This window comes from Oxyura jamaicensis, chromosome 1 (genome assembly GCF_011077185.1).
Source record: "Oxyura jamaicensis isolate SHBP4307 breed ruddy duck chromosome 1, BPBGC_Ojam_1.0, whole genome shotgun sequence".
Lineage (NCBI taxonomy): Eukaryota > Metazoa > Chordata > Aves > Anseriformes > Anatidae > Oxyura > Oxyura jamaicensis.
The window spans coordinates 94473184-94497691 of record NC_048893.1 but is presented as its reverse complement, the minus strand read 5'-3'; the positions used below and the strand labels follow the sequence as shown (position 1 = coordinate 94497691).

The 24508-nt window shown below is 38.6% G+C and overlaps 1 protein-coding gene across 1 annotated transcript in view; it reads right to left on the bottom strand.

Annotated features, from left to right (window-relative positions):
- The window catches only part of CRYBG3 (crystallin beta-gamma domain containing 3), a 94061-nt gene that overhangs the window by 35320 nt on the left and 34233 nt on the right, over positions 1-24508 (bottom strand). The window contains exons 4-10 of the mRNA XM_035315203.1: positions 12958-17932; positions 11967-12014; positions 11494-11609; positions 10228-10375; positions 3384-3520; positions 1929-2043; positions 711-746 (exon numbers count right to left, since the gene is read on the bottom strand). Coding sequence (XP_035171094.1) covers positions 711-746; positions 1929-2043; positions 3384-3520; positions 10228-10375; positions 11494-11609; positions 11967-12014; positions 12958-17932 — 5575 coding nt within the window. The remainder of the gene's footprint in view (positions 1-710; positions 747-1928; positions 2044-3383; positions 3521-10227; positions 10376-11493; positions 11610-11966; positions 12015-12957; positions 17933-24508) is intronic.

The following is a 24508-nucleotide window of genomic DNA, read 5'->3' as shown; positions in this document are numbered from 1 at the left end:
AAGAGTTTGAGAGTCAACAAGAGTCAACAGCTCTGCACTTTGCTGAAGTCGTTTCAGTGACTGCAGATAACATACACACACAACTGGGTTCTTCATCTGCCAAACCACGCAGATCAGCTATTAACAGTATTAATATTTATTAACACTATTTATTACAAACATTTTCAAGTGTTGCATGTATTTGTATAATTAAAAGTTACCTAAACCATTAGCATTTTTGTGGACAACTAGAAAGAGGAGGAAAGAGGAACAATAATGCTAGATTAGCTTTCTGCTCCTCAAATCCCAGAAGGTTTGTGGTTTTACTCATGAACTGCAGTACTGAGTTCAGGTATAGGAAGGAAGGGTTCTAATCTCCCCCATATTTTTTTTAAACATGGTACATTAAATGGGAAAATCTTTCCTGACCCACTTCCATTACAGTGATGAATGTGTCAGTCAGAAAAACACATTTTATGTTGCAAAAGCTTTACAATTTTTCTACAGCAAATTCGCATTCTCTTAGTATGTAAAAAAAACAAACTTTTATTACTTTCACATTTCAGGAAGCGTTAGTAAGAAAGCAGACTTGACAGTATTAAGTGAATTTTCCTTCAGCAGCAAACATCACACACCCAACAACAACAACAAAAAAATAGCCTAGAAAACCCTAGAAAAGGGTTTTGTATTTCCAGTGCTTCAGTTTTATTTTCAGCATCCTCAGGGCTTACCTTGACATTCATAGGCATTTGTACCTTTAGTCCACCCTAGAAAAAGATGGAAAATAGTATTTTTATAAAATTTGAAGTTACGGTTTGATATGCATTTCATATTACAACCAGATCATAGTCTTTGTAATTATATTCACCATAGTCAGTGTTAGCCAAATCAAGCAATAGCTTAAATACTTTGATAATTCATGAAGGCCAAGGATGCTATCAACCTGACCTACAAACAAAATCGGTGTATTGACAACCCTGCAGGGGTGCAAGCAATGTTAAAATATTCCTTTGTTGTCTGTTAGTGTTCAAAAGCAAGTATATACCATGTGTCTCTTTTTTGAAAAATTAATTTGCATTGAACATTTTTTTTAAAATTAACTTTTAAAGCTGTGTTGTATTTATTTCAAGTTCCTTAAGCATCAGTGATGAAACACTAAGAAACTATAAACATGAGGACAAAAACTATAGGCTGAAATATTCATGTCTGTGGTTAAAGAGCAAATTCAACAAATGTACTTTCCCTGGAAATGTTAGTGAATGATCTTCTGTAGGAGAATAAGACACCTACTTCCCAAGCTGTTAGGTGGGAGCTCCCCAACTGTTATGTCTTATTGACTCATGGCTTTTAAATTCTCCTTCTGTAGACTTGCTGCGTATACAGTCAAATGATGTGTTATATCCTGCCACATCTTTTTCACAATTAAACCTATATGATATCTATCAAAATCAAAATTAGCTGCCCCTCTCAAGATCTGTATGCAATATGAGGTGACAGGAAGACTACTGGATATTTTTAATAGTAAACTCCTCATCTGTCTTCCACCCCCAGCAGACTGTCTGCACTATTAAAAAAGAAAACGAACAACTTCTAAGGAGCTGTTTTAATTAATGAATTGGTGTTGGTTGCAGTAAGACTACAAATCTTTCAGTTCTATCTTGTTTGATCTCCACTCCACAGCAGCAGTTTCCCAGGAACATGTCCTACTATTGCACTGGCTACGTGTTCTTATTGGAGCACGTGCAGGAGCCCAGCAAGCCCTGGAACAAGTGACTACCGTGCCATTCCAACACTACCAACGTACCATGGCAAGAGAGGACTGTTACACATGTAAGGATTAAACCTGAAAGGATGTCAGAGCCTAAGTCGCATGTCGATCAAAACCACCAAGGGTTCTCAACAACCGAAAGGCAAGCACGTGACTTATTAGGGAGCTGTGGAGTCCTCACCATTTTTAAGGGTCGCAGAGATTTCACATCTGCTGAAGGAATTTCAGATGGTTCGTTGCATTCTTCCAAAATCGTCATCTCTCCTTTGTAATTAAAGTCTGAATAACCAAGCCATCTATAATGATCAGGATTAAGGACTTATTAATCTAATTAGATACATTACAAATATAATGATCTTAAAATCATTTTTCTTTTTCTGCTTATTAGCAGTAGACAATGTGTTTTAGATACTGTCAGCACATCAAAAACAAACTATTTAAACACACCGGCACTATCAATGCTAAGAAGATCTCAGATACTTTTACTCAATCCCAGGCAAACAAACGAAAGAACAGAAAGTTACCAACTTGCTTGCTTGCATTAAGAAGCCATTTTGTTACACAGTGAGTATACTGGACCAATACTAAAGCATCAGTATTAAGGATGAGACACATGAAATTTCACCTAGGACTGCCACCTTCGGAATCAAAAGGTTTCTAACATCAATCCTACTTATTTTTTTTCAGTGGAAGTTATTAAAGTATGATTGTTTATGACACTCCTTTGGAAAGCAAGATACTTTAATTTTAATGTGAAAATCAAAAATGTTGGCACTCCTTCAGACTGCCTTAAATAAAAAAGAATACTGAACATAGAGGTTGGATGCAGGGTTAGTAAACAAAATAAGGAATGGAGGAAGAGACATTGAGCTGTATGGACAATTACTTTCTTGAAACTACACACAGAGACTACAAGCAGTTAATAGTCAGTCAGAGTTCTGTCAGAACTATGGCAAGATTCTGTTTTTAATTCCTTCATCACCTCAAGCTTCACAGACATATTGCAAGATCGTGGGAAGGAAAGCTTGGCTCGCATGGAAAGACAAACTCAGACTCTTGTAACAGAACAGCTAATGTCATTCTGCAAAGAAGAGGCACAGAATTTCCAAACTTCAGGAAATGTGAAGTGTTGGATATTTACCCAGAAAACATGACTATTCTGCTAAAAACAGGAAATGCTGGACTACCAAAAGGGCCTGTATCATATTGCATCACCTCGCTGCAAAAAGTCAGAATACAGCCATAAATTGAAGAATGCTTGCATGACATAATATTCATCTTCTGGTGTTCAGCCGCTATGTTATAACTATAACAGGGTGGGTGGCTAGGGAGACGGCTTCTATTCTCCAGTGAACTTAAAGCTAATTATAGCTCAGCTGCTCTTTCTATTTATAAAGCTACTCAAAGATGGAATTATAGAAGACCTCTGCCAGCAACTAGAAGAAAATCTTTCATAAATTTGCTTCCACTGCTAGAAGCTCGCTTACCACAATGCTGAAGTGTAAAGCTAGGAATATCTAGTGTACGTTAACTGATATATAGCAAAAACCTAGAATATTGTTCCTATCATTGACTTTCAGCCCATGATGCTTTTCTACCTGCTGGCAAGCTGCTATAAAACAGATTCAGTACTCACACTCCTGATTTGACACTTATATATGGGTTTTTTTCAACATCCAGTTCTTCTAAATTGGCAACTGCGCTTTGTATGCGGATAGGAAGTCCCCCTGTACCAGCTCCCAGGCAGAACTCGATCTCTGGAACACTGCAGTCCTGCAGAAACAAACCAAATGCTAAGGATTATCCATGTTCAGAAAGTCTGCCCCACTGGAGGGATGGGGAAAAAGGACAAGTAATCTTTCCTTCTTTTTTCCTGTTTTCTTACCCTTCTAACCTAACTCTGGGCTTTATGTGAAGGAAGGTTTTTGTTTTTAAATAGAAAATGTGATTTTTATAAAAGCTAAGAGAAGTAGATTTCCATCTCCTAGTAACTTTCAAAAAAAAAAAAAGTACATTTATGTCTAGGCTGCTTTCAAAAAGCTGTGTAAATACTATTTAGGTAAAGGTTCTGACCATATTTACTGATAGACAAACCATGCATATCATACTGTACATTATTATTATTTTTTTAAGACGTTACTTCCATAAGACACATGTAGATAAATATTATGCATGTATTACTAAAATTTTCTGGAAATGTCTACCATTTCATTCCTCTTCTCCTCCAGCCCCTTGGTGATAATTAGGTTCTGTTATGCATCTGACTATGCTTTCAAGACATGTGAGTTCCATTTTCTGTCACATTAAATAATTTTACAGTGTCTTAGACAAAGAAAAAAAAAGAACAGTACTGGAAAGCATTTGTAAAGAAGACACTTTAGCAATTTTTCTGTTACTACAATGCAACAAACTCTGTTACAATCTTGAAGATGTATGTCTATGCCAGAGAACAACTTGTTCAACACATGACCTTATCTAGAATTTGCAGACTTTTTAGTTGAACCACATTAATTTAATAACATTTATATAAAATACATTGTCAATACCTTTTTATTTTTTTTTCTCCCCCCAGCACTCAAACACATTATGAATCAATAAGGATCTTCTATAAGGTCCTGATTCAGCAGTGCATTACAGAATTGCCTTCCTGTTACAGTGAAAGGTGGCTCACACACTTACAGAGTTTGCTAAGCTATAGCTGAAAACCTTCAGTACTCAGTGGTAACTTCATAGTACCCTTCCCCTTCTGACCCATTGGGTCCATTTGCATTAGGCCAATGATCTTGAATAGCATAAAAAGACCCCCAAAATCCTAAATGTAGCTGGATGAAGATGCCCCTTAAATGTGCACTGGAAAAGAAGGACGAGGAGCTGACCCCAAGGTTCCTTCAACAGAAGTATTGGGTTACTGAATTTGTTCAGGAACCAGCCAAGGTCACAACAAAACAGGGATCCCACACACCCTGTGGCTTCTCAGAAACCCACAAGACAAAATACATAGAGCTTGCAGAGAAACCCAGCATGAGGGCACAAAAGTTTCAGTCCTTCATCTCGTGACAATGCCTGCACACTCTCCCTTTACACCTGGTTTTAGGTGGAGCTTTCAAATGAAGAAGCATCACAACTAGAAGAACAGTTCTGCTTGGTGAAAGTTCTTTCAGGAGTTATTTAACTGTCAGCAAATATTGTGGCAATTCTAATAGGTGCACTTCTGTATATTACTTCACTTTCCTCATGAGACCTAAGCACCACAGTATTCTGTTTTGGCAACTCTCTCTTGCACAATTGTGTTTCCTTCGTACTGTACCTTGAAAACAATGCATACTATTTGTTTTCAGGAAAAAGAAAAAAAAAAAAAAAAGAGGCCACCAGCCTTTAATACCAGAATTTTTATATTCAGATGAATAAAAGCAGAAAGACTAGGGATAAAAACCTTTCTAGTACAATGCTACTTTATAGCAAGGAACATTATTCCTCAAGTTCTAAAGGTATTGCAAAACAAGATTATAAAAAGTTTTATTGTAGTTTTATAATCTTCTATAACACCTGACATATTTGTCTGAAATCTGTGAATCCAACAGTAAATTTTGATAAGCAAGATCAGAAGTTGCACATATAAGAATTCCACAGGTAATGATGCTAGACTCTAATGGTTTCAGATAAATTCTGAAACAAAGTACCTACAAGACCAAACAAGCAGCAAAATAAAGTATTTTTGCCTGAGGGCTCAGACAGACTAGGAGTCAGTATGTTTGATTTTCATTTGGTAGGAGGTATTTTTTTTTTCCATTTGAAGTTTGGAAAGAACCAGTTTGTATTCTCTTTTCAAGTTTGCTTTCCTTGCTGAAGCTAAAGGCAGGCTCCACCTCAACAGGTGAAGAATGTAGCAGTTCTACAAAGCCTAGGTGAATCACAAGCATTCAGAATAAAATCTGTCCCAGTTACCACCACCTCTCTTTAGCCAGATTTTGACAGCCGTAAACAAACTCTACTCATTGCAATGGTATTTTTGTTTGTACTAGATTAAGTCTATGAAGTCCTGTCATAAAGTAATAAACTGAGGTCTTCATCAAAAGCAATACCTACTTTTAAAGTTAATAGCATCTTCAAGCAAGAAGTACCTTATATTTTCTAAGCATATTAAAAAAATCAAATGCACATTTTGATTTAAATAGCTCCAATGACATATGTTAAGACTATATATATTAATTCACAGATTGCAAAAAAAAGATAGAATGACCTTGCTGTATAAATGAACACTATGTATTTGCAGATGTACACTCAAGTAGAATAACATTGATTTCTATAGCTTAAGCATGTAAACCTTAGCTTAGTAAATATTTGCCCTAGCATGTTCAAATTTGCCTAAATGTATTTAATTGGCATCATTACTTTCAGAAGCTTTTTTAACTTTTCTAATGAAGCTACTATCTTTACAAACAAAATGAAAACCACACAAATATGACAGCATTCAAGTCAAGAACCAGATCCTTCAGCCCAAAACCCTTTAATTTACAAGGCGTCGAGATTTTAGAGTAAGATAGCCACATGCAAAACTACTATCACAGTGTTTCCGGACAGATCCCAAATTGGAAAGTTTCCTTCCTATTCCCCCTGCCCTGCCACCCAGTTCACAAGCAGTCAAAACTCATGCCACATTCATTACGCTACTGACACATCAGGCGAAAACAAAAGAAAAAGCACTGCAAACAGATTAAGTCTCCTCTGGGTAGTTGTCTTCATTACCAATGATACTACACAACTAGTAAATGCTTAGGTAGGTCACAGCCTATGGGCACTCAGCTCGGTGGCACTCTCCTTCCATCTCCACCAAGTCAACCTGGAGCAATCGTGCTTCCCTCACGGTCTTCTAGAGAAGCAATGAGGAAGCAACAAAGACAACACTGTCTTCTACAGTCTGCAAAGTGTATAGAAAGCATGGGAACTACTCAAGCCAGCTTGCTAGCTTGCTGAGAACAGACATTTCCAAAAATGTATCATGCCTCTTAGCAGAAAGCATCAGGCTTCCTCTGAAGAAAGTTACAAAGCACCCTCAAGACCTTAGCATTAACTATTACTCTAGGTGGCATTTTTGGCATTTTTCTAGTCTGTCCAAGAGCCCTACCCTAAGCAAGAGACCCAGAGCCTTCAGCCACCTCACAGTGGTCTTGACTATTTACCCTTCTTCTGGATCCAGGGTTACAGCACCAGCAGGGCTAAGCACTTTTAGTGCTGTTCTTCTCCTTGGAGCTGTATACTTTGGTGACTGAAGTGATCAAAATAGCCTGTTTAAATGATGGTAGCCTTTTATGTCAACAACAGGACAAAGCATGACTAAAGCCTGGCTCCTCAAGCAAAAAGTAAAGACAATGAGAGAAGAGTCTATTGAAAACCTGGCCTAATTAGTTCTGGTGCTCACACAATTGCTTTTTAATTCAGTCTAGACACGCATCTTACTGTCGATACATAGTTTGTCCTTAGGACATGTCAGCTTCTGCATCATTTTAAAAATTCTTATTCTGTCAGTACTACAGCCTTTTTTTATCCATTCAAAATCCTTTCTTCCAGTTCTGCCTTGCGCCTCTCTTGCTATCACACATCAGCCCAAAACCAAACTACAAAACTTAACATGGCTGCAAGTAAAACAAAATATTAAAGAAATTAATGCCTATACCACCACCACCGCTTCAGGATACCTTGTGGCATTTGATTATGTAGTCACTGCTTGAATTAATATTTTCTTTTCATCCAGCAAACCACACAAACAGAACACAGCCTTCAAGTGATATTGAGCATTGGGTGAGCATTCCCATTACAAAAAGTTTTGCTTAAGGAAACTCCACAAGGAATCCAGTTATTCCCTCCTTAACCATCTTGCAGAGAGAGATTACAAACTGCTGTTTCAGGCCTCTTGTCATCCTGTAAAACAGTGGTTTACAGGATTACTCCAGAATGGAAACATCAGTACCTCTTTTCAGCTCTTGTTTTTGGGAAAGCAATTTTTAGCATCCTCTTTGGGCCTCCAGAAACAAAGAGAAAAAGCCCCTCGCTTCCACTGGATTTACAGCAGACCATAGAACTGACTTGGCTGAGTGGACTGTGGGAGCCACAACAAACCTGTGTTTGCAGGTAGATTTCACTATCTTAGGCCCATGTTTACGTGCCTTAGTGGAATTCAAACTTCTCATTATTTCAAATAGGTCTTCATTTCACTAGTCCCATGTTTTGTTCCTTTGGGATCTTCTTCTCCCCTCCCCAGCCAAGTTGCTACAATTAAATACACATGAATTCATCTAATCCATATCCACGGTGAGTAGAGCCACAAGCTAACCACAAAGTTAACAGAACCTCTGTTTTCTTCTGGATGCTTGAAGACAAATCTGAGCAAAAAGCTACTGTCAGATTGTTTCTGAGCACACTAACATCTGCCAGTAAAAAATAAAAATATTAAACATACCTCCTAGAGCTTCTTTAGTAAACATCTGTTTTTCTCTTCTTTGTAATCCATTTTCTTTTCAAATACTCAGCCAATGTTTATATCTGCTAATTCAAGGCATCTAAACAGCCCCTAGACAACCACCATGAAAAGCCACTAGAAGAATCAGTCGACAAGCCAGATAAACTGGACACACAGCCAGTATGACCAAACTATGCAGAAGACAAGCCACCGGGCTTCTCAGGCTATGAAAAAGAGAATGCCAGTAAAACATACTGCTGATCATATACACAAGCTGCCTAAAAGAGAAATAGCTATTTGTCAGTAATAATTAAAAAAAAACTATATTTTCACCAAAAAAAAAGTAAATTAAAAAGGTTGAACTTTGGTAAACTACCTTTTAAAAGTAGTTCCACAGCAGCTGATGTAAAACTTTAAAAAGGGGATTTCACAAATCAAGATTTAGAGGACAAAACCCTGCTTAGGCAAGTTCTGTACCCCCACTAGCTACATACAACACTAGGGACTAATTGCAAAAGTCCACCCATATCTACAGGAGATTTAAGTTACATGAGAAATAGTGTTGTTAAAATAGGGTATTACTGTAAGGAAGGCTTTCCATCTGCATGTGGTGGTTTTACCGTGTATGGGCTGCTGCAGGGAAAGTTAACATCCCAGCCAGAACCAGTACACTGTGTTCCATACAAATGAACCACATATGGGAAGAAGAACAATATTAAACCTACTTAGTTCTATTACAAATATTTTTATCAAGCATGATGGAACTAACAACAGTGTCTTTTGTGTCCAAGAGTTTTCTTAGATACCCAAAATACACCGAGCTTCCCTGAGCTTCAGACCATAGTTCTACATGTTATTACTGGAATTCTTTAATTATTTATCAGTTTTCCACATTATCAATGAATATTCATATCCCATATTGGTCAAATGTTTTTAGCATTTATTTGAGCTAAATAAATTAGCAGAACTGTTCATGCCCTCAACTAGCCTCTTCTGAATTTATTTACTTTCAAGTCTTTAAGAAAATGAAAAATATTTCTAACTGCTGTGATGACACTACATCCCTGTACTGATTACAAAAAGACCATCAGTTTTAAAATGACTTGTACACCAGTAGAGTACAAAAACCAAGCGCTTTTCCTGAAACACTTTCACATTGTGATACAAATGATAATTCACTCACAATAAAGGGCCGTTGCACTGTGAATAACGGGAATGTTATGCTAAACACAAAGAGCACTAATTCTTAAATCACAAGATCTGGTAAATATATTCCTCATTCACTAAGCAATAATGGATGCATTATATTTAGTTTTAGGCATTTGATTCCTATCTTTTAAACAAAATGCCTTTTAAACTTTGGCTGTATGCAGAGCCAGATGTTGTAGGTGGAACCCCAGGAGTTGACACAAAGCTGTGGAGGCAGCAACAGCAAATTTTGAAGGCTATACTGTACAAATGGGATTGTAACGTGTGGGATTGTAATGTGATTGTTTCCTGTCTGAACACCTACCTGGGCAACCTGGTCTAGGGAACCCGTTTTGTCAGGGGGGTTGGATCCAATGATTTCTTGAGGTCCCTTCCAACCCCTACAATTCTGTGTGATTCTGTAATCCCAGCTACTAACACCCAAAATAGAAGCCATACTAACGTAGTAGGTATTTTAAGCTTAATAAAAACATTTCTTAAAAAAATATGAACTGATTCCACTTAATTTCAATTAACTGGACAGGTAAACATCTAACCATCACTGTATCAGATAAAGGTGGTGGCAAAGAAAGATAAGCTATGTTTGCTCATTATCTTCAGGAAGAAAAGGAAATTTAGCACAAAAACTAGTAGCAAAGAGTAAACAGTCACTAGAGCCCTATGATTTATCTTGAAGGTAAAAAAATTGATTCACAATAAATTTGAACAAAATCACTAAACACTGCATACACACATTGTCCATTGTTAGTGATACACCACTGTTGCCAATAGAAATTTATCACTTATGTGATAATATCGTTAACAATGTCTATACCTTTGTTACATGTTTGATTGAACCCACTGTGAGGTTTCTTCGACGGTGTTTCACACCTGGAAGATCCCAAAGGTGATCCAGTATAGTCTCTCCTTCTTCTAGTACATGTTTCCGACCCTGGAACTTTGGTTTCTCATAGAAAATCCAACTGTAATAACAAAATCATGGACTGAGTTGTTGCTATTATGTAAGACTATCCTTATACAGCACATTTGCTGAAAAGCTTAGCAATAAGCTCTTCCGATCATGCCAGTTATCACCCATTTCTTACATAGTCTTTCATTATTCACATATGAATGTGATACCTTCAGATACATATGTGACTTGTGCTTTATTTCTGTGCTTTAAAAGTAAAGTATACAGTTCTTTTCCTCCAGGAGGTAGACTAACATAACTTAAAATATTAAATGTAGAAAAATATAACCCAGTAACTATGCAAATAAAAAGCCTTATTTTACTAGAACAAACATAATAACTGCCATATCAAAACATGCTCTGTTTAAGTACTTACTGTGTAAGGCATAAAACATACACATACTAATATGACATTCAATGTTTCCTTAGGATGTGAAAGAAATGCATACAAAACAAAAAACTTGTGCCTCAAAACTGCCTAAGTGTTACATACGTTGTTACCATGGCCAAGAATCAGAAACACACACTGTAAGCACCATCAAGTAAATTCCAATGCAACTACGGATGCAGTAACAGCCCCAGGTTGCCAAGGCAAACCTAGTACTTCATTTTGAGCTATACCTTTACAAGTGGATTGAAGAACACTTAAAGGTACCTGTATATCCTCCTGCATGCATAATCCTCTAAATACTACGTTACAAACTGCAGCGGAGATTGCATGCTTTATGTTCTTTTTGTAACACCTATTGTATAATAAAATTGAACTGGAAAAAAAAGCCAATAAAACAAGCAAACAAAATAAAAACATTTTCTTTGGCACACACATACTTCTTGTGATGATTATTGCTTTATTGTCTCAGCACTTCAGGCTAGAAGTCTAAACTTACATGTTGTTCTATTAGGAACTTTCTGTTTGAAGCTAGTTCCCAGGAAAAACATTATTTTTGCACTGCAGCATTTGAAGCCTTGTTCTATGCTTTTTTCATTGGTATCAGTCTAATTATAAAAGGAAAAAAAAGACAGTCTTGCAGATCAGATACGTGTCATAAATTAAAGAAATGTAAATACAAGAAAAAACACACATACAGTCTTTTGAAAAGATTCTGTTTAAATATGACCTGTATTTCTTACCATCCTCTAATTATCCTAAGTAATGCTCCAATGGGAAAGATCCAGGATGTGGTATCCAGCACATCAGAATTAACTTCTTGTTTACTTTTGTCACCATGAATGTCATAAATAATAATCTGGAACAAGACACAACACACACGAATGAAGGCCCATTTCAACATACAGCACAGACAGTTAAATTTTGCTTGGAATAAAACCTACTTCATTTTGCGCCCACTAAACTGATACCCTACACATTTTCTTGTTATATGAAGCACTCTATGGAGGACAAGGAAATATAGTAAGATTACCAGTGACAGGATTTTTGTAATACAATCTCATTATAAGCAAGTGTAAGCATATATTATATTAAGATATAGAAAGCTAGACTAACATCAGAAAGCTAACAAAGCTTTCCTTTAAAAAAAAAAAAAAAGTTTAATAAAAAATTCCATGTGTCATATTGATCTGTGTGACACACAAATTCTGCTTACCTTTCCTGGTCTCGGATTGTATTTGAGACTTGCTCTGTCAATTAGATTCTGAAATTTAAAGGATATGGAAAACAACTATTAATATCCACAATAGTAGCACAAAGCATGGAGAGATTATTCTAGGCCCACTGTTCCAATAAATGTATGCATATGTAATTAGCAGAAACATCTAAGATTTTTCTCACTGTTATTCAGAGTTGGTGTAACTAGTTTAACAGAATCAAACAGTCAGCAGAAAGCAGCAAATGCTAGAGTGGAAGAACTATTACAGAATTTATAACTGATGGAAATGTATTACTCTTTCCCAGAAAACAGAAAGGTGTATGTCTTAACAGTGGTAAAAACAAAGCAGACCCCTATCAAAGAATGAAACATTCCCAACATCATGAAAAGCTTCTTCAGTTGCGCATTTGGTCTATGCAGCCTTTTTGATTTCTTAGTATCAGAAGAAATGATTCCATACCCTCACCTGCCTTTGGTTTAAATAAACGAAAAAAATGACTGCCAACCTACAGAAGCAGGTATATTACTTGTTAACTGAGCTACTATTTACAGAAGACTATGTGATGAAAGAATCAAACAACCCAGTAAGCAGGTAATTACATTTTTTTGGAAAACACAGCTCTACTAATCACAAAAAATGGAAGAAATGAAATAACAGTATCCATAGAGGGCAATTCCATGATTTTCAGATTGAAATATCCTTAACGTGGTCAAGTCTGTTTTGCTATTATACAAACTTGCCATTATGCATATTTTCCCATTATATTTTCTGTTCACACCTTCTCTTACAATTAGAGGCTACTTTGATCTGTGTGAACCAAGAATACCATGTTTTTTCAATGATTCTTTTTTTTTTTTTTGTGAGTCTCTGATCTTAAACAGCCTAATTAACCTTAAAAAGTGAGGGGCTGAAGGAGGAAGAAGCAAGACATAAATTTTGAATCTGGCCTAATCACTTTGTTTATTAATATCTGACATGACATCTTACCGCTGACAATTCTCCCAGTTTTGGCATGGTGTGATGATCTTGGGACCAGCGAATCTTTGGCTGCAACATATCCTGGAGAATGCTTCCAAATCTGGTTCCCTTCTCAGAGTAGTAATTGGTGGCAGATTTCAAATACTGGTAATACACACTTGTAGGAGCATGCTTTAGAGCAGCATCAGCTTTCTGTGAAACTGGCTTACAGTATGTTTGTCTAGGAGAAGCCTCATCTTCAGCCAGTTCTGGTTGCTCCTTAGAGTCAAGTTGTTCTTTTGAAAGAAACGGTGATCGTTCAGGAAATGGATATGTATTTTGGTCACATGACTGAAGGGTTGTTTTTAAATTCCCTGCCCACTCACTGGAAAGACTTTGCTCTTCTCTCTCAACATCAAGTACATTTCCTTCATATGATGATTCTTCCTCATCCTCATCCTCCATTCCCTCCTCCTCCTCCTCTTTACTGAATTGAGAGGTAAACTGTAAGCGCTCAGAAACTGACTGGAGAAGGGACAGCACTGAAGCGTGGTCGGTGTTATCTTTAGATATTCCACTAGGGTGGCCTTCTGGTGACACGTCTGTGGACAGCAGGTCTTCTTGGGGGCTGTCATCTTCATATATGGGAGACAAAGAGAAAGGGTATATTCTATAGCGCTTAGCCTCCACGCTCAGAAAAGACTCTGAGCTACGGCTCTCTGTTGCTTCTTTCAACTTGATATCCTTTCCATAAAGACAGGCCGGCTCATGTTTATTCTTTGCTCTTTCACATGCTAGATGATCTGTACTATCCAAAGGCAGACCAGAAGAAGAAAGAGAACTAGTTTCCAAATCTTCAGTTGAGACAGACTTGTTCTCAGTTTGAAGGGCACCTTCATAAACGATAGTAAAAGAACTGTTTTCCCACTGCTCAATTAGTGGAGAAGAGCCTGAAAGACCCATTGATTCCTTCACGTCTTCGCTGCAGTCCAGACCATTTTCTTCAAGCTGATCAATTCTCTGCATATCTTGATCCTTCATTTGCACCTCTTTAGGATTCTCGTTGTTTTGGGCAAAGACTGTCTTGAAGCAGCGTTTCCCTTCACTGTGCTCTCCAGTAACAGGCAATTCAGATACAACGAACTGGGTCTGTAATCCAATATCAAACAGTGTTGTCTCACATGCTCCTTCTGCTAGTTGCTCTTTATTCTCCACTACCTTTGAATCTTCTAAGGTTGCTTTTACTTGTGCTAATACTCCTGCAGCCTCACTTCCATGGTGTTCATCCGGATTGTCCTCTGCACTGCTTTCCAGAGAACCCTGAGGACTTCTTTTGTCTTCGGATTCACTCTGCATGCTGTTACGTGCTTCATCAGGCATAAAAGATAATAAATTAACATCTACAGTTGGCAGCACTGTGTACTCTGGCACATCGGTATTATTGCATGAATCTTCTAACTGCAATGGCAGAAGCATCTCCTCAGTCACAGCAGCATCTCTGGTCATTAAATGTAAAGACACATCAGATTTTCTACTAGGAGCTGATAATCCATCTTTACCACACATCTCTGCTGCAGCCAGATGTTCATACATCTTTTTATCATGTTGCTCTTTTGCTAGTATCAAGGGGGCTGATTCAGGCTGTGCTGAACTACCAGTAGGTAGAAACCCATTTGTTTGACATGTAAATGCATTATTCAGTATCTTTTCACCTCTTTGGGGCCAATCTGTGCTGTTTTCCATACTATCTGGAACCACAGGAAGATCTGAGCAGTCTGCCTTTTCACAGTTTGTACTTAAATTCTGAGTTTCCACCTTCACTGTTGGTTCTTTGATTATGTCCTGTGTTTTGGCAGATAAATTACTATCCAGGTTTAAAATCTTTGGAGTTTCAGCCTCTGTTTTAGGCTTAACCTTTTCAGAATGCCTTTTACTATCACTGCATTGCCCCCGACTGGATATTAGCTTTTGTTTGGCTGAGTTAATAACTTCATCAATTATTTCTTTTGCTTTTAATGTTAGTGCACTATGTAGGTCAATTTTATCAGGGATGTAAGACGGTGTCTTTTCATCTTGATTATTTGTATCATATGTTTCATTTCCCATTAGTGAATAGGAGCCTCCTCTACTGCTCTCGTTGAAATGTTTCAATGAACACAGTGCTGACTGGATTTCTTCCGCTTCCAGCTGCACAGTTCCAGTTTTCTGATCATTTAGAATACTTGTATTTATTAAACTATCCTTGCTCCCACAAACGTGGCAGACACCAACAGCTTGTTTTGCTATTATTTCCTCTATAGCCAAGTGTAAAACTGAGTCCACTATTTCCTCAGCTTTCTTAAACAAATGAGCAGCATCTTGGAATTCAGTGTATTCTCCTCCTTCCCCATAAGTATCTTTCCATACTTTCTCAAAACAGAGCTCATTTGACTCTGTAGGTGCAGCAGCTGTTTGGTCATCTCTTTCAGATAGGGATTCTGAGATACTGGACGTGTGGTTACAAAGACTCACCTCCTCCACAGCATTTCTGCACACCTTCTCAGTATGCACTAAATCAGATGCCGTTTCCAAAGTTTTCAGAGGACGTATGGGTGATGGCATTGCCTCTACCACGATGCAGCCGTCAGTCTGCTGTGCAGAGGATACTTCCTCTGGTCCATCACCAGCTTTGAGAAGAGAGGAATTCCTGTTCTCCTGAGCAACGCCCAATGTTTCCAATGCAGAAGTAGAAAGGTTTGTGGCTTCTTTGGATCCCCAAGTAGGTGAAGTGGGGTTGGGGATGCAAAAATCCCTTGTATCTACTTCAGCACCAACATGGTGGAGCACAGCTGAGGTAAACTCAGGTTTCAGAGAAACAACTGGGCATGAAGCGCTTGGGTCGTCCGAGCAAAATGGTGTCTCGGTCATTCTGTCCTCAGGGATTATTCTCCTACATTCGGCACCCAGAACAACACAACTCTCCTGTTCAGAACTAGAAGAGCATCTAGCAATTTGGCCATTTTCAAAATTAGTGGAAGAAGAATGGATTTCTCCTTGGTTGTCAGATGAAGAATAAAGCATTGTGGATGTTACCCTATGCTTATTACTGTTCTCATTCCTGGAAGAAATACTAATATGCCTATCTTCAGAATTAGGTGAAGATGCAGAAATGTCTACATCAACATCTTTCTCAGAGATAACAGGGGAATGGTTGGTCAGAGGTTTTCCTCCACTTCTCAAGGCAGAATGAGAATCCTCCAGATTTTTTTCTTGTGATTTACAAATAGGAGAGGAAAGTTCAGAAATGTAACCCTTAGATTCAGAAGGAGTAACAGTAATCTCATTCATACTAGCCTCACTGAGTTTAGAAGCAGCAGGAGTAGGATTTTCTGTCCTGTCAGTGTTGACTAAAGGGCAAGGTGCAGGCTTTCCTGTGTTGTCTTCTTCAAGTGTAACTAATGTTTTTGCAGGAATGTCTTGCACAGTTCTAAGGGAAACAGTACCAAGGTCATGGACAGGAGCTGAATTTTCTGAGACACTCGTATCTACAGGCTCAAAGGATTTGCTCTTTTCACATTCACGGTCAGAAGGAGAAACAGTGTCTCTCACATCTTTTAAACCAGCTCCTCTTTTCATTATAGTTTTATTTTCTGACTTGCAAATAGGATGAAGACGAGCTGAACGACAGTCTCCAGTTTCAGAAGATGACTCAAAAGTAACAGAGAGAGGTGCTGTCGTCTCATCGAAGTTAGATTTCCCATTTTCACACCCATGTACGCCTGACAATACATCGGCAAAATTTTCTACTGCAACCTCAGATGAAACCTTCATTTTTTCTAGATGAGGTACACCAGGCTGTTGTGTGGCAGTATCCTCAGAATTCTCCGCAAGGATTAAGTGATGTTCATTTAGTACCTGTGTTGGTTTCTCTAACTTATTCAATTCTTCCTTACTAGTCCCCTGGTCCATGACTATGTCTTTATCACTTTTAATAGTTAACACTGAAGCAGTCAGATTACCTGTGACTATGCACTTTTCTCCTCTGGACTCCATGCTAAGTGAAGAGGGTATTTGTTCATTAAAAGGTAACGGTATAGCAGCAAGAAAGCTCTGGGGATTTTGTTCTCTTTCTGCAGCTGCCACAATTTTCTGTGCATTGCTTTTTCTTGGATCACTATCTTTATTTGCATTACCTGTATGCTGATCTGGTGGCTGCTGAAATGTAGTGGTACTGGAAAGAAGCTCCCGGACATCTGATGTTAGCTCTGAATGGTTATTCATTTGATGATTACAGCAATATTCTCCCTTGCTTGTTTGTAGTTCTTCATTAACCGTCTTATTCGATTTGGGTGACTGTAAACAATCATCTTGTATTTTTTTTGTGGACTCCTTATTAGATTCTTTACTACAATGAACTTCTTTTTCAGAGTTAGAAGTGGTATTTTTGTCCATTTGAAACAGAGCTTCTGCTTCTCCCAGCAGTCCATCTTCTTTTCCAATGAACCTGTCCACAGAACCCATTTTAAGGGAACTGGTAATTTGAGAAGTGGAATGGCTTAGGATCTCACTGTCTCTACTAGATGGCAATAATGAATCAAGTGAATATGCCCTCTTAACTTCTGTTGTTTCTAAAGCTGGTGTATGTTTTAAGTCTACTTCATCAGATGATTCAGTAGGTGAAGCTGAGGCATTTGGGGTTATTTCATGCCTGTTGCTACTCAAGCAATGCTGAGTTTTACCAGACTTTTTCAATTCCGTTTTAACTTTAGAAGAATTTACTATGACATCATCTTTATGATCTTTATCCTCATCTTTTCCATTTTCTTTTATTAAGTGTCCTGATTTTGAAGAGACGGTTGTTTGAATTTCTCCATTTTCTTTGACCATTGAAGCATTTCCATTCTCAGTACTTTCTTCTCCTTTTTCAGCTGTTTCTGATTGATTCTTCATTAGCTGCCTAATCCTTGCAGAACCTCGATACGTAGCATAAGTGACTGCGGGTGCTTGTGATTTCTGTTGCGTCTTCCTGTAACAAGGAGCATTATTATCAACATAGCACAGAATACCTAAATAACTAGTGTGATAATAATACAGGTAAACACAAACTGTAGATGATGTAACATTACTATTTTCCTCCAAAGATTAACATAAACTGTAGACTTCATGCAACACTACTTTCCTCCTTTTTTTTGCTCTTCCTAAATGTGGATTTCTGTGACAAACAATACATATACTGTCTTTTACTGAAAAAAACAACAAACTATAAGCAAGAACTAGACATTGCTATAAACAACTTCCGTCATTTGCTTTCTACTGGACAATGGCATTATTATTTAGAAAAGCCACTACAAGTCAACATTTGCAATGACATAAATATGCATACTTCTGTGAAGATGTTATATCCTACTAAAACAAGAATATGCTTTACTACTGAAAAAATACTGTACTGATACTCATTAAAATATTGAGTTGAAAATTGATTTTTTTACCTAGGCTTTCAATACAGTGGCAAAGAGCAAGACTAGGGCAAGAAAAATACATGGAGAAAAGAAAGTATACAACAGTGGATGCTTTCTGGACTGCAGTAAGAAAAGAGAGCGAAGGCAGATTGGATAAAAATGAAGACTGCATAAATACTTGAAGAAATATCAATATGAGATGCCTACAAATGTGACAAGGAATTGGTAGACACAGTCATTCATTTTACTTTCAATAGCAAGCAAACAATTATCCCCCCAAAACAAACAAACACACAAACCACCAAAACAAACCCACCACCACCATAAACCCTACTGTAATGCAAAAAAAACAACAAAAAATCACCATGGAAAAACTGTGACCCTGATCTTTCACTGCCCTTTCTGATATTCTAAGGATAAATTCAGAGCCTGTTAGTTTTAGTTTTCTTAAGAAGTTTCTAAAGAACTCTCTGAAGAAAGTTTTTCTTCTTTCTTAAAATTAGCTGACATAATAAATGCTTACCTTCCTTTCTAATGCTTCTCTCCTTCCCCCCTTTTTTGTTGTTTAAAGAATTCCTGCAAAAATAGGGCAGTGACGATATGTATGTGAACACCAGCTCTTCACCTTTGAGCAAAGCAGACACTCAGTGTGTGCTTAAATTCTCTTTTGCTTTAGCTCTCATCTAAACTATGAACAAAACCTTTCAAACACTTACCCAGTCTGACCCTAAGTCTACTAACATGCTGTCTGGAAGTGACAGTTAACCTACCTAGGAAATTGTCATTTAGAAGAGTCTCTTGAAAAACAGAGCTAGCTAAGATTTTGATTTCTAATATGATATAACCAAAAAATATCTTAATAGCATGTTCAAAAGTTCTTTGCAGCTTACCATTAGTTTATTTTTATTGAGAAGCTATTATAGCTAGAGAGTCGAAGATGAGTAATTTAAGTATGATATAGTACATGAAATCACTATGGAAAAGTGAACTACAAAATAAATATTTTTGTTTATTTGAGTATCATTGAGCAACCATAACTTTAGTCTTCTATACCACTAGTCTGGTTTCCAGGGATTCCAGTACTGGTAGCTGCTAAACATCACACACACCATTTAAGTTGCTATTTTCAGCAATCTCATCTCTTAAAACAAGCATACATATTTCTGCTTGGAAGAAAACAAAATACATTTGGAAAAAGGGTAGTAGAGAAAAAATAAAAGATTAGGGTTTTCTTTTCTTTTGTTTTCTTTATATATATACATGAAGCTTCATTTATATATGTATAAAGTATTTTATATATTTAAAAGTTATACTGTTTTCCACATCCTCATAGAAAACTTTCTTGTATATTAGGAAAACATTTTTCAAAGCTCCAGATATCCTAAAAATCTTAGGGGAAGGAATTGTTGAGTTCTATAGTACACTATATTTACTCAGCATCAAAACAGACATAGCCATAATAAAGTAAGTTTGAAGGAAGTAAGACCTGATCATGTTCTCACTCAGAATTAACCTTACTGTGTATCCTCTCCTATTTAAGTTAAGTTGCAATGGAGTCAAAATGCTTTAAATAACCACTATTAAGATTTAAAAAAATAAAAAAAATCCTACCATCACTTCTCCCATACTTTGGTCAACCTCAAATATAAAAGTCTGTCTACAATAGTCCAGAGTCCAGATAAAATTTCTTTGAAGAAAACAAACAGAACACAGGCTTGCACCAATTCTCCAAACGAGTTTTATGAATTCTTGAAAAGGAAAACCATAATGATACATATTTAAAGTGAGCTTGTTTAATGGTATCGCAACGTACTGAGCACTCATTTCCACAACAAACACAGCAGTATTTTGAATAAACTGTTCAATGACAATGAATTCTTACTGAGTGTCTTTCATTCTGCAGTTGGTATTTTGTCTGATATGCCGTGTGAAGAATTCAGAATTTATCTATAAACATAGATCTCTGACACAAACCTGGAAAATACCTTTGTCTCCCACGCCCAACTTTGCCTTTAATTTCACCCATGAACCCAGCAATTCTTAAATTGAAACCATCCAGAAATGGGATGAATAGGTTAATTTTAGACAAGACTGCTGTGTTGGGTCTGTCTGGGATGGAGTCACCTTTCCCTGCAGCAGCCCACACAGTGCTGTGCTCTGCACTCATAGCTGGAACAGCACTGGTATCACTCCAGTGTTGTGTCTATTGCTGCATAGTGCTGGCACAACATCAGAACTCCTTCCAGGCCCCCAGAGCCAGCAGGCTGGGGGTGGGCAATTGATGGGGAGGGGACATCACCAGGGCAGCTGACCTAAACCAACCAAAGGGATATTCCATAACACCTGATGTCACACTCAGCAATAAAAGGGGGGCTCTCGTGGGGGTGGGTCTCTCCTGAACAACCGGTACGCGTTTTGAGGCCCTGCTTCCTGGGACGTGGCCGAACATCGCTCGTTGATGGGAAGTAGAGAATAACTTTTTTTTTCTTTCTCTCTGTGCTTCCGCGCGGCCTTGTTGTTTCTTTTGTTTCTCTTTCTCCCCATTCCCCTTTCCTTAATTAAATCATTCTCATCTCAAACCTCGAGCTCTTTGTGTTGTCTTTTCTCCCCCTTCCTCTTTGAGGAGGGGAGGAGTGAGAGAGCGGTTGTGGTGGAGCTCGGCTGCCCACTCGAGTAAAACCATCACAACTGCCTACAGAGGGATGAAAAGGAGAACCCAGCATGAAGGGGTACTATATTTACATTGCCTTCAGCTACAGATCCCAACTACCATTTATTCCAAATGATCTGGCAAAACAAGTGAAGGCAGAACTCTCTTGCCTATCATGTGCCTTTTACCATTTCTCCTCATTCTTTTTGCTTTCCGTTTGTCTTCTGAGGGAATTTTATGCTCTGATTGACCAACCTGTAGTCGAAGTCTGAGCAAGAATCAGAGCCATGTGCCCTACGGAGCTCTGTGCACAAACCCAATCCTGACCAGCAGTGGCTACAGCACTGATTCATCCTGCACAGCCTCATCTCGTGGTCAGCCTCCGCCACCGTCTCCTGCCGTACAGCTACGTTTTCCTGCAGACTTGCCTCTTCCAAGAGTTTCTGCACTGGATGTTGTTTTAAAAAGGAACCAACTTTTCCTCTGCAGACATGTCAACTTAGGGATCCCTGACCTTTCAGTGAGAATTTGCTGCTCAGCATATTGTAACATTTTTTTCAACAGACTTTTTATTCCTACCGAATTTATTTTTAGAGCACAGAGGAGTGTTTGCAATCTGAACATTCACATGCAACATGACGTTTAAAAAATGAAAACCTATGCTCCTATGTAGCAGTTGCAACTCAGTTGGCTTGCTCTAAATCTTGCTTTAAGTCTTATGAAACACATTAAGAAGCAGGCTCTGTCATGCAAAATTGCTTTAAGATGCCACTAGGGACTTGTTCCACAGACATTTAAAGTAACAATTCATTTCTGATCATCAAAAGAATACATCATTTCAGAACTTACCTTAGAAACTCTTTGCAAATTGTTTTTTTCCAATTCAGATGAGGACACTGATGAAAGCCTGATTATACACAAAACCTAGCCTGTAGTTCTGTCACCCGTCACATACTGTGAGATTCCTTCTTTCCCTTCTTAATAGGAAGCTATTCAATTCCCTATAAAGCCAAAACTCAGTTTCACAGAAGACTGCCTGACAGCAACAAGAGAAGATGTCACCATGAGTTACGTTACATTTGTCAAAAGCAGCTGCTCGTAGAGATTTCTTCTATTATGGAAGAGAAATACAAAGTTCAAGGGGGGCTAACTCAAGGAGGGGAGGGGTACATCTTCTGGCACATCTCGTGTAACAGACATCTGGTGTAACTTGCCCCAAAAGTGGCATTAGCTAGAAAACAAGCTTGTTGGTTTTGAAACCCTGAAGCAGGAGGAATTTCACTACCCTGAATGTCTCATCTCAGTGCATCCATGTAGATTACATTAGTTGCATCTTTTCCAAGTGCATGCCATTAAATTGGTGACCCCTAATATTTGTACCATGCAATAACGCAGAAAGCAGACACCCCCTAGACTATTTTCAAACAGAGCCAGGAAGATCTCTCAGTAAGACACAGCACTACATGGATACAGCACCTCAGATCCCCAGGCAGCACAGCTTTATTTGCACAGCCTGACATCCATGCTACAAAGCTCTTGCAGCCAGCACCATGCCTGAGCTTTGGGCTCACCAGTGCTGAAGCATGAGCATATTGCTGGCTGGCCTGTTTCAGCAGCACACAACACTTGGCTCTTCCAAGACATGCAACAGCCATTTTTCCCCCCTCATACCTCTCTCTTCCAGATATGGTCTCTCCAGTCCAGACGTTTCCCATTTTTTCAAGCTTATAAGTGCATGTTTTTCCTCTTTTCCTTTCACGGACCCCTCAGAAGTAGCTCCTACACCAGAAAGGTCTGCAAGCTACAGGCTGAAATCCACTGCTCTAAATCAGTATGTCTCTTGTGGTTCCTGTCTACCCCTCCCTAATTATTTTATAATTATGCTATTGTTTATTTTAAATTTTTTCCATTTAGTTCTTTCTACTTCTTGCTTAACTGACTACTTTTTAAAAATTATGCTAAGGTCCTCTGACCTTCTGGTTTACTCCAACTTATTCAGCTAGCTATTTCTACAGTCATGTCAGATCTTTATAAATGGAAAAAATAAAAGCCTTATTGAAAAAAAGTCACTGTGGGCTAACTGAAAAGTTGCCATATACAACTTAGATCAAAGAAAATGATTTTTTAGCCAGAGGGGATAGCTTCATGATTTAAATCTGAAGTTTGAAATACTTAGTGTCCTGGGACTTCACATTTGTCTGCTCCAAAAGGTCAAAAGTTTGGTTTCAGCACCGTGATTTGCACGCAGTTGACTTTGCAGGAGATTACAAAGCTAATGTTCTATAAGGACAATTAAGAGTCAAAGACAATTTTAATAAAAACAAATGTTGTTTCTGTGACCTTGGAAGGAATGTTTTTCCTTTCCCTGGCTTCTCATGGTACTGTTGCTTGCTTACCTTCTCCATCTGGGCAAGAAGCTGTACTCTGCAGTCTGAAGGAAGAAAGGACAGCCCTAGGCTTACCCAACATCAGTAGCTACAAGATCCAGAACAGCACCAAGGGTCTGGGATCACTCCCAGCACCTCACTAGCCTCTTTCCGCAGTACCCAGCAGCAGCAGACCCTTCTGCCCCATAGCTGTAGGACGTATGCATGCATATATGCCTGTGTGCCACCCTTGCCCCCCCACGACTCACATTGTTCAGCCAGCTCCCCCTCTGCCAGGCACTCAGATACTGAGGTGCTCAAGACTTTTCTAGGGAGCAGGGACGAGCATGTCTCCAGGCACAGAACCACAGGAGAGGCTGGGAAAGGCCGTGGGAGACCATCTACCTTAACGCCCACTGAGAGCAATGAGACCAGGGTGCCTGGGGCCTTGTTGTGCCACCTCTGAGGATGTCTTTGGGATAGGAAGCCTGTGCACATACCCCATGGTACGTGACCCCCCTCACAGTAACTATGTGTTTCCCAGTACCAGTATCAGAATATTTCAAGTTTCTGTTGCCTCTCCACCCAGGAGTGCACATCTCTGAGACGAGTCTGCCTTCATCTTCTCTGAAGGTCCCTATGAGACAGCTGAGGACAGCAAGGTGTCCCCTTGGCCTTCTCTTCTTCGGGATGAAGGAAGTCAGTCTTTCTAGCCTCTCCTCACGCTTATGAGGAATTAAAGGTAGGACATCCCTCAACTCTCAAGCAAGAGTGCAGCTTTGGACCTGTTTGACTTCAAGGTGCCTGACACAAGGAAATGATTCGTCCCTTTCATGTACACCGATGTGAGCAGGAGTCAGGCAAATACATCAGCAGGAGATTACATTAGAAACTGCCTCTGAACATTATACAGGCTCACTGTGAATAGGTGACCAAAGATAACTTTGCATTCTAGCAGCCCATCTGCCTGCTTAGAGCAGGAACCCAGCAATATCACCCCTCTGATGCTACTTGCTACCCCAACAACAGTAAAGACGAAGGTGTTAAGAATAAGCCCTTAATGGCAAATAAAGGCCAAACCCTGAATAATTACACTGCAGGTACAAGGAACTCCCAAAATTAATGGT